Here is a 10832-nt window from a genome sequence, read left to right on the forward strand (position 1 = left end):
CTCCTCCTCCTCCTCCTCCTCCTCCTCCTCCTCTTCCTCAGGCGCAGCAGATGACCATGCAGGCCATGACTCTCTCTCAGCAGCAGACCAAGGAGCAGCAGAGGAAGCAGAAGGAGAAGGAGAAGGAGAAGCATTGGAAACGTCAGTCCCAGCGACGCTCCGACTCCCCCTCTCCTCCCCCTCGATCTCCCTCACCCCCACCTGCACGGCCCAAAGCCTTCAAACCCCCCCCCAGGCACAGGCAGCCTGTACCAGAGGTGGGTTAATAGCATCAGCTGTAAATGTGTTGAGCTGTGCCTTCCAGTCCAGCCTGGTGGTGGTCCCACACTCCTCGGGTCTGTGTGGGTCTGGGTCTCAGCTTTCAAATAAAAGATGCCAGGGATTTCCATTTGGAAAAAACTGTTTGGTCCTCTGAAGACCTCTACCACGAGCCTCACCTTACTGAAAGACAGAGTGGGAGAAGTACTCAGATCTCGTGCTTAATTAGTACTTAGTTACTTTACACCTCTGCTGAAAGACCTAGCCCTGGCCCAGGTTCTTATCCTAAAACCAAAGAGATATATACTGCATTATTTATTACATAAAAAAACAATTTAGGATGGATGAGACATGAAGCCTGACATAACCTTAACTTTAACGCAGTCGTTTAGAACTCTTCAGTTATCAATTAAATATTTCTACACACAGTTTGCCCCTTCTAAAAATACAATTAAATGCAGCTACATCAATCTGTGAAGAACCATCACTAAGTCAGATGAGCAGCGTAGACGCTCTATAAGGTGAAGAGTCTCCTTAACTCTTACATTCTTGGTATCTGAGCTGGGAGATGTCAAATTCGGTTTGCTACTGCTCTAGTACACCTACTCAAGTGTCTGCAAGATGGCGTATGTGAGATTGAGTCAAAATATACTTCGGTGTATGTATTGTTGCTACAGTATATATTTTTTAGAAACATGTGTTGTTCTTTTGGCTCTGCACATTATATTTGTTGACAGTACAGAAAGAAAGTAAATCTGCAACCTTTTTGTTTAACTCTCTTAATGTGAGGCAGTGTTATTAGTGGGCAGTGGTGGAAAGTAACAAGTACCGTTACTTAAGTATTGTACTTTAGGACTTTTTTTGACATATTTAATTTAATGCCACTTTATAATTCTATTCAGCTTCATTTCAGAAGCAAATATTGTACTTTTTACTCCACCTTATTTACCGTAATTTTCGGACTATAAGGCGCACCTGAATATAAACCGCAGCAGCTAAATTGAATGATGTGTACATATATAAGTGCGCCTTATAGTCCGAAAATTACGGTAAATAAGGTGGAGTAAAAAGTACNCGGGCTCATTGGGGGGGGGAGCTCCCTTTTAGGCTTGACTGGTGGAGGCACCCACTGTCTCTGATAGCAGGAAGATATAGAACATGTGAGGATAGAGCAAACATATATTAAAGATAAAGATACTTATTACGAGACATTGTAGATAAAATACATTTCAACACATTTCAGACTTCTTGCCCCCGGCCCCCCCTCCTGACCTGCTGCTGTGGCACTGGAGCTTTACTTCTGAGTTTGGCCAGAGCTTCCTCTTTGGGGTCATTCTGCCTCTTAAAATTCCGTGCCGGAGGCCTGTGAAGAGAATACAAACTGTGAATCACCAACATTACACAAGTTATTATTTGTAGTGCTTTTTGGTGACTGTGGAACTTCAAGGAGTCCTGGTAATGTCAGGGGCTGAAAGTTGTAAGAAAATGTCATTCAAAGTATTACAAGAGATTAAACATTTATAAATCTGCCGATGAGGAACTAAGCTGCATCTAAGAATTATTTATTGAATTATTGATTATTCTGACGATTGTTCTTTCAATAAATGGATAAACAGATGTGTCTGTTTGAAAAAAAAAGAAGTGAAAAAATAAAAGAGAGAGAAACAGCCAATCTCAATATTTCCGAGGCTGAAAACGACATGTTCTGGCACTAAAAATAACTGTAGCTACGAATCCATTATCAACATTTTTGTCCATAGACTTATTGTTGCAGCCCTTTCATGAACTGTCAGGAAATCTGTAAAAGTTATTTATACATGTCATACATAATAATCCTACATCATTGGTAACCACCATAAACAGAGGTTTGTTGAGCTTGTGTCCTACTCTGTGTAAATATTTTACAATATGGGCCCAGCTGCATTCTCCTGATAACCATAATGTTATCTCCTAACAAGCTCTTTGTGACACCATAGAAGATAAAGAAATACAGAAAGATACAAGGTTCATGTAGCACTGATGATGCAGGATGACATCACCAAAACGCTCCATATATATTAACACTAAACCAGTATGACGTGAAATCACATTCTCAAATCATGAATCTCCTCTTGGATTGTGTCTATTATTACGTTTTTGCACTCAGAGTTTGCAGTGTCATGTTTGCAGAGCTGCTCAAATGTTGCCAAACACACAAAAGTTCAAAAGGTCAGACAGTATGCCTTCTGATGTTTCTTGAGCAAAGCCTGATGTGACGCCCATTCAACATGTGGGACAAAAAGGGATCAATCAGCATCCAGCAGGATATTAGATCAGATCAAACTTTGTAGGAGAGAGACTGACCTGACGGGCTCGAAGGGTTTGGCCTCTGGTTCGGGTCGGCTGTTGTACATTTTGATGATTTCCCGGATGTTGGAGGTGGGTTCAGGCTTAGGGCTAGCTAGAGGAGCTGGGGTGGGTGTTTCTTTTGGGGGGTCTGCTTTTGCGACAGGAGGGGTGTAGAGACGCTTCACTGTGGGAGATATGATATATAGGATTCAGATGCCAACAGAAAGCAGGGACAGCTCGCCTCAATATGTCTACATTCTACTAAATGTTATTGTGTCCATTGAACTTGTTTAATCTTATTACCCGCAGGCTTTGGTGCTGAAGGGGGGGGTGATGGTTGTGGCGGTGATGGGGAGCGCTGCTGCCGCCTGGATGTGCTGGGGGGGGGTGAACGAGGCTTTGGGATTTCTTCATAGGGCTGATCACCTGGAGGACAGCGGAGAATGGAGGATATACACACAATAATTGCATTTATATTCTATCAGATATCGTAGAAAGTCTCCTTATAGTACACTTAATAAGTGTGTCCTTATTTTAATTGATTTACTTTTATTTACATTTTTTGAATAAGGGTCAGGTCAAATACAATTTTATTTTCCCTGCTCCTGTCCATCGTGGGCTACAAAAACTGCATTAAGTGTACATCTTTTGTTTTTTAATAATTGCCATTAGTGGAATAAAGTAATAATTAAATAAAGAAGTGTTTGTGTTTTATGACAGGATGAACACAAATCTCTTCCACTATGATATTCGACTCTTCTCAAAGTCAGATCCACAAGAAGAGATGAATCAGAGTTTGTGTGGATGTGACAGAAAATTTGCCAGTTTGAAAGATAGTTAAGTAAAAAGCAGAAAAAGAAGCTCCAGGTGTTTGTACAGGTCGCTCAGCTCCACTCACCGATCTTCTGGAAGTACCTCTTCTTGTCTCTGAAGGACTGCAGGTCCTCTGGCTCTGGGGGGTCCACCACTCGCTCTGGCTGGAGAACACATGGCACACAACGTGTTAACACATGGGGGGGAGACAGTGTTGGAAGAAGATCTCAGATCCTTTACTTGAGTTAGTACAAATAAAAAAAAAGGTACAAATACTATGGTCTTAAAATCATCCATTACAAGTTATGTCCTGAATTCTAAATGTTACTTAAGTAAAGTACAAAATGATTAGCATCAAAATATAGTACAACAAGTTAGTACTCACTCTGTAAAATGGTTCATTTCAGAATAATATCAAGTACAGTCATATTATCAGCTAAATGCACTTAAAGTGTAAAAAGAAAAAGTACTTGTTGTGAAAAAGTAGATGTAGATACTTGAACTAGATGTAGATGTAGATACTTGAACTAGATGTAGATGTAGATACTTGAACTACTCTTAGAATACATTACTGCATTATAGAATTAGAATGATATCAGTATATCATGTGTATTAATATATAANGCAGCGTTCCCTGGGGGACCTGTTCGGCTCTCAGCACTCCAATAACCCCCCGCCTGCTCCCCCCGAGTACCCCCCACCTCCCACACGCCCTGCACTCGACATTCAGCACATCCCTGACCCGCCCCCCATGGCGGCCCCATCTCTCGGTGGGTGCTGCTCTCTACATGTTCTCCAGATATTAAAGGCCTCTTATATTATGCATTTTAGCTGACTAGCTGCTAACTAGCATGTGTTATAGAATGTAAGGTTAACATCAGTCAGTGACCCCCCCCTGTAAATATCCTGCAGATGTGATGCCAGATGGGGACGGCATCCGCTCACAGCTGCACCGCTTCTCTGCTGGGGTTTACTTCTCCTACTCCTATGTGCCGGGAAAACTGTTCCTGCGCAAAGAAGTAAGACACACACACACAGACACACACACACACACACACACACACACACACACACACACACACACACACACACACACACGACACTGTGTTGTGAAAGGTGTATTTGTTGAGGAAAACTGTCACCAACTCCGCAGTTCCTCTCATCTCTTTGCATCATTGATCCATCTTCCCCATTGGGATGTGTGCTCAAGTTGTATGCTGATGACGTTTCATATTCCCTCTCTTGTTGTCCTGATCCATCTATACATAAAGGTAAAGGTATTCTGATTCTGATAAAAACCTGTCTGAAAATCAACTGATCCGATTTTGGCCACTTTGTGATGTCAAAAAGTTTGTTTGGGTTGTGCAACCATTAGCCAATCACCAACCAAGGTAGCCCCCGCCTAGTGGCGGATATTGATATTGGCGACATGGCCGGTTGCCAAATTGGGTTGTCAAAAATTTTTTTTATATGCACGTAATTTCATATAGTCTATTGGTGTTGGTAGAAGGAGGCGCGGACGCCCTTATGACAGCAGGCAGCTGGGAGGGAAGGTCTCACACTCAAAGAAGGGCGGGGTTGATCTCAGGTCACCTCATATGGGGGGAAAGAGAGAGGGGCGGCGGGTACACTATCTCTATCAAATAAACACTTTCGAAAGTTAGCAAAATGTATCTCACGCCTCAAAATGCCACCAAAGTCATTCATACAATATAAATAGTTTTGCACATTTATTTTTCTCCTGGCCTGGGTTGTGTGAAACAATAATGCGATGGGAGGTGCACCACCCAGGGCACCATATCAGCTTGAACCGCCACTGCCCCGCCCACCTTATCACCTGAATCTCCTCCTAGAGCACCGTTGTGTTTTTTTTCTTTTAAACCAATCACTTCTCAGAGGGGCGTGGCCAGGAGCAGCTCATTAGCATTTAAAGCTACAGACACATAATCAGCACTATGGGATGCTACAATGATCTGTTTTGTGTTTCAGCCAAACACTTCAAAGGCATGTTCTGTATATCTTTAGGACCTATAATATATTGTTGAAAAATAGTATAATACGGGACCTTTAAAGCTTACTTCCAGGTTTATTTTCCAGAGCCGTTTCCATATATCTGCAGTCACTGCCCTCGAAAAGTAGTTCTCATTGTCAACAAATCCCATAAATTGACCTTAGCATAACTGGCAACTTTAGTTGATATATTACAGTTTGTTGGCCAGAACTTTGGTGTTTTGGAACAGTATCACAGCTCTCATTAAACTCATGTCCAGCAGCAAGCAGTTGTTAACAGCAGCTATGGGCTACTCACATAACACCAAGTCGAAGAGCAAAGACCTCAGCCGAGGCCAATTATGCATACTCCTCAAAAGGTTCATATTCCAAAGTTTGAACACGGTTATTCCAGCTTCCGTGTGTTTATGAGCTTTATGTTATGTGGAAACAACATGGGCACTACACAGAGACGTATTAGGTTTTATTGCTGACTGTTTCTGAGTTAATATACCATCTTGAGGGGATGATGACAGGAACTGTTAAAGCCCAAATGTCCTTTTTCCAATTATTTCGACACAACATGAATGCAGCAAATACTGTATGCCCTACTAGGACTCGAAATCTTGTGAGTAAAATGTATCATGTGTTTGTGTGCAGGTGTTTTACCCCAGAGAGATGTTCAACCGGCCCTACATCCTCAATCTGTTATGTGAACAGGTCAGTGTCCCATCATGTTTAACCTGATATATAAGCCATCCTATTAGATTTCTCGACAGTAGCCTTGGATTGTTTGATAGTGTGCAATTATTGTTACATTTGTTCAGATCATGAAGGACACATACTCGGACAGCTGTGTGAGGATCAGCAAAGAGGAGAGGAGGAAGATGAAGGACCTGCTGGGTGAGAGGGACACATCGTCTTATAACTGATAACTGCTTTGTAAATGCATTCACAAAGGGCTGTTATAAATTATCACTGAATATACACTGTATCAATTCGAATTGGTTTCTGCATTAGTTTGCTCATCATCATCCAATTTTTCACATATCTTCTAGCTAATTTCAACGTAGGAATGACTATAAGCACCATCCAGAACGACAACATGAAGAAGAGGATTGTGATGGCTGCTCGGGACAACTGGGAGAACTACTTCACCCGCCTATTCCCTGTGAAGGTGAGAGCGGAATGTAAAGCATCTCACTATGATAGGATAGTCTATCCTATAGCTTTACCAGAATAAAGAATACATTGTGATTAAAACAGTTAAATAATTGCAGTCGAGGAATCCAACCAATCACTGGCCCAGAACAGCTTCTGTCTTTATTGAGATTTGAAGGTGGCTAGTGTTGGGGAGCATTTCAGATCATCAGTTGGTTCAGCTAAAAACAACATACATTTGATTTATTTTCAAATATGTTCAACAAGAGACTGGAAAACAGTGCAAACATTTTAGAACATCAGTGATTTTTAGAGTTCTATTGGATGCGAAATGTTAAAAGAAGCTCTGATAGGCAGCAGTGTTCTAAATATGTCCATCCTGCTGGGTTTAGGCATCAACTATGTTTTTCAAATATAGACTGAACCCATTTCAAAATGTCTTACTTGAATCTCTAAAGCTCTGGTTACCAGCAGAGTAATACCTTTCAATCTATCATTGCTGCAAAATACAATGATTTCCATTATGTATGTATTTATGTAATGGGCATTTAAGTGCTTTAGATTAGATTAAACGGTATTGTCATTGAACCGTAGCTACAGGAAGTCATTTGGTACAATAGCTGTCTGTGAAGCTTGGATTTCATTTCATTTCATTTCAAACCTTTATTTAGACAGATTGGTCCCTTGAGATCATCGATCTCATTTACAAGGGAGACCTGCATCATTTAGTTCCACATGAAACATAAAAACAACATACAAACAAACAACAGAGGATATCATATTTACATATTCAACATTTACAAATACCCAGAGTGTCAGAAAGCATTTCATTTAGACGTGCCTTAAATACATTCAGAGAAATAAAAATGCTCAATTTCAATTTTGCCTGTAGACTGTTCCAAGCAAGTTGAGCTGCGCACATAAAAGCTGTCTTACCTAAGACAGTCCTTACTCTTGGCACATCTAACAAGACTATATCCTGCGATCGCAGACAATAGCTGCTTGCAACTTTCTGCTTTATCAATGAACAGATATAATACGGGATAATAAACCTTTTGGTCATTTATGATTTGCTTTAGAGGGAGCATAAACAGGTTCTAATAATAGAATACTTTTGGCCATCGACAGTGAGGTTACAAATCAATCTTAATGTAACTGATTAACATACTTGTATTTGAACAGGTTCCAATAGATTTTGTGATTTAATTCTAATAAGAGTGTGTTACTCTTAAACAGAAGATTTAACTTATTTGGCTATGGACTTTTCAAAACCTTATATAATAAGGAAATCCGTCTGTGCTACAGAATGATTCAAGGGCAAAATGGTTTTAATGTGACAATATAATACAATATTTACAGGAGATGACTGCTTGTTTTATTTGAAGCATTAAGGCCAGGAGCTTGTCGTGGATCCGATGTAACACTCACAACATTAAATAATAAGACAAGGAGGAATCAATAAAACACAGACACAGAGATGGTTGAAGTCGGATATTATATTGCTGTCCAGCACTATAAGAGGCACATTACCTTGCAACAAAGCAGTCAATAGCGTAATGTCCCTACAGTCTAAGTGAATCTCAGAGTTGATATGCTCCTCAAAACTGCATGCGTAGTTGAACTCTTACTGACCTCTGTCCCCTCATTCTTTAAATAATCCCAGGTTCCATGAACTTTTTCTGCTGATACCTCACATGCCAATGAAGACAACTATTGGTCATAGAAATAGATCGGCCTCTTTCCTCAAAACTAAATGAGTAACCCACTAGTATGACTTGAAACACATGATTCTATAAGCTCATGCTGGATCACTAATCTCTTACTGCTATTAACATGCATCTTCTGTGTCTGTGTGTGTGTTTGCAGCCGGAGAGTGGGGATGCTCAGGTGTTGGCTGTGTCTCATCGAGGCATCCGCCTGCTGAAGGTGGTCAGAGCGTCAGGCATCAACCCCAAACACCTCCGCCTGCTCAGGAGCTACAGGTGCACACGCAGCACAAAATCACTTCATATTCTTCTTGGTTTCTTCCAATGTTTCCACATAAGGTGGTCTAAGTCTTAGGTCAAAAACAGGATGTTTTTTATTTCTGTGTGATGCTAAATATGTTTCCCACCCTAGAAGCATTTGATTAACACTATAAATGTCTGACAAAATGTACCATTAGCCCCATATTTAAACAATATGACATCTCTTCCCGTGATGCGTTACTGTCCTGTCATTTCAAAATTCAGCTTGATACCTGAAACCTACTATGAGCCCATGATGGGAGACGTGCAGAGTTGCCCCTCTATATATTTTTATTGAGTAAAAAGCCACAGTAAAATATAGAAGTTAAAGCGAAAATAAAGACATTAGTTTTAGTTTTATTATTTAGTTTTGCTATTCTGGTAGCCTCTCCTCCTTTTGGAAATGCATTGCAGCCAGAATACAATTCCCAAATTAATCAGAATGATGTTATGCCGTGAAATGTAAAGTGAAAAGCTTTCGTGTTCTCCTGCTTTCAACAGAATCTTCCTTAGTAGTGATGATGGTATTAACACTGTCACAGGCATTGTCTGCTATTCACTCTCTAAGTTCTTCTTTAACTGTTTATCAGATCTGTTAGTCTCTTTCAGCTCATCTGCTTCCTCAGATTGTTAACTGCGCATGACTGTAGTTTTGCAGAGCTGCTGTCAGTGGAGCTCCGGGGAACAGACAGGGTAGAGGTGGAGCTGAAGAGTGAGGTGTTGGTGCTGCAGTCCTCCAGAGCTCCACAGATCACCGCCATGATCCAGCTCTTCCTCCAGGAGCTCCTCAGGGTACTGCTTTGCTCTTAAAGCATCATCATTATTTTCATCATCTTTCACAATCGTTGGGCCATGTGACCCCCCAATTGTGATAGAGCTTTCTAACTTTTACTCCACATATCACCCTGACATATTTTTCTTTCTCTCTAGGACTCCGGCCATGTGGTTGCCCTGAAGAGTTATGTGACCGATGACAAGAGTCTGCTTAGCTTCAGCAGGGGTGAGGTCATCAAACTGCTCCCGATGGACAGACTCCAGACAGGTGAGGTCATTATTTGTGTGCCAGACAGTTTGAGGGAGATTTTTTGCATGCTTGATTTCAGAATGGGTCACTGTGCCAAAAGTGTTAGATGCCCATCTGCAAAACATTATTCAATGAGATACATACCAAACAGGAATAGACTCAAAATGATAACACAAAAAGACTACAAAGAGACCAAAAACACCTAAAGAGAGATGCAAAAGGGCTCCAAAGCTACACGTAGACTTACAGTGGTGATGAATAAAGGCCAAAACAGCAGAGACATTAAAAGGCCACAACCAGACACAATACAACAAAATATGCTACACTATGGGGTGTGTATGTATTGCTCCTATCTAGGAGAGGTGTTGGTGGCTTCAGAATCTCCTTATCAACAAAAATGTTGTTTTTGCTCCACCAGGATGGAGTTTTGGCACCTTGGGAGGGCGCTCTGGGCTTTTCCCAGAGGACCTGACCCAGCCATCTGCGGCCCCCGATTACCACTGTCGGACCTTCAAACGCAAAGATGACAAGAGGAAGAGCACGAGGGGCGCTGCACCTGTCAGTCAATCAAACGGCCCGCCTCCAGGTCCATCCAGCAGAGAGGGCTCGGTACTGGCCCGAAGGTCAGTCCAGAGCTCCCGCAAGGGCTCGGTCCTGGAGCTGGAGATCTTCTCAGGCATGGCTGAGTTTGCCATGAACTACTTCAGGTACGACAGAAGAATATTAACCATTGTCGATTACAGTCCGATGGTTTGGTTTTTATCACGTCATGGCTAATTTTGTGCTCATCATCTTTTTATTAAAGAGTGGGGAGTACAGGTCTGCCAGCAACTGGAAGGATTTTTTCAGAGGCGGTTAAACACACAGAGGTAAGAGTGACCCGTTTGACATCAGATGACCTGGTCTACTCTTGTTCATACTACCAGGATTGTACATGGACACATCCGTATCCATGTGTTCAACCACAGCAGACTTTAACCATCCCAGAGTGCAGTAACGAGGGGTTACGTATGGTAACCCTTGTTATATAAGCACAGGCGGAGCCCTCTACTGGACTCTATGGGTACTGCCCCTTGATCATATCATGCAAGCATTCATCCACTAACGGTACGTCCACACAGCAGCTTTAAAAAAATCTTCCAACGCTTCTCTGCCCATTGACTTTGAATGGGAGTGACGTCACTTTGCCTCGCTTTTCGCCGAACTGCATTGTGGGGAAGCGAAGCGAAGATTTACAGGATTTTCAGGATTCA

The 10832-nt window shown here is 41.7% G+C and overlaps 2 protein-coding genes across 2 annotated transcripts; one reads left to right on the forward strand and one right to left on the reverse strand.

Moving 5' to 3' along the window:
- Positions 1 to 433: 433 nt before the first annotated feature.
- On the reverse strand, positions 434 to 3696 carry LOC104956210 (anther-specific proline-rich protein APG-like). Its single transcript, XM_010783680.1, has 7 exons — positions 3676 to 3696; positions 3485 to 3563; positions 2890 to 3012; positions 2602 to 2770; positions 1531 to 1621; positions 1333 to 1393; positions 434 to 441 (listed from the first exon to the last, which is right to left on the reverse strand). The coding sequence occupies exons 1-7, from the start codon at positions 3694 to 3696 to the stop codon at positions 434 to 436; spliced, it is 552 nt and encodes a 183-aa protein (XP_010781982.1).
- Positions 3697 to 4080: 384 nt separating this feature from the next.
- Positions 4081 to 10448, forward strand: LOC104956211 (unconventional myosin-XVB-like; the record flags this gene model as incomplete). Its single annotated transcript, XM_010783682.1, has 10 exons — positions 4081 to 4169; positions 4312 to 4418; positions 6049 to 6108; positions 6216 to 6291; positions 6447 to 6565; positions 8416 to 8531; positions 9206 to 9347; positions 9486 to 9597; positions 9998 to 10286; positions 10385 to 10448. Coding segments are annotated over exons 1-10 (1104 nt in total), but the record flags the coding sequence as incomplete, so codon positions are not given.
- Positions 10449 to 10832: the final 384 nt, after the last annotated feature.

This window comes from Notothenia coriiceps, unplaced genomic scaffold, assembly GCF_000735185.1.
Source record: "Notothenia coriiceps isolate Sejong01 unplaced genomic scaffold, NC01 NC01_scaffold00025575, whole genome shotgun sequence".
NCBI lineage: Eukaryota > Metazoa > Chordata > Actinopteri > Perciformes > Nototheniidae > Notothenia > Notothenia coriiceps.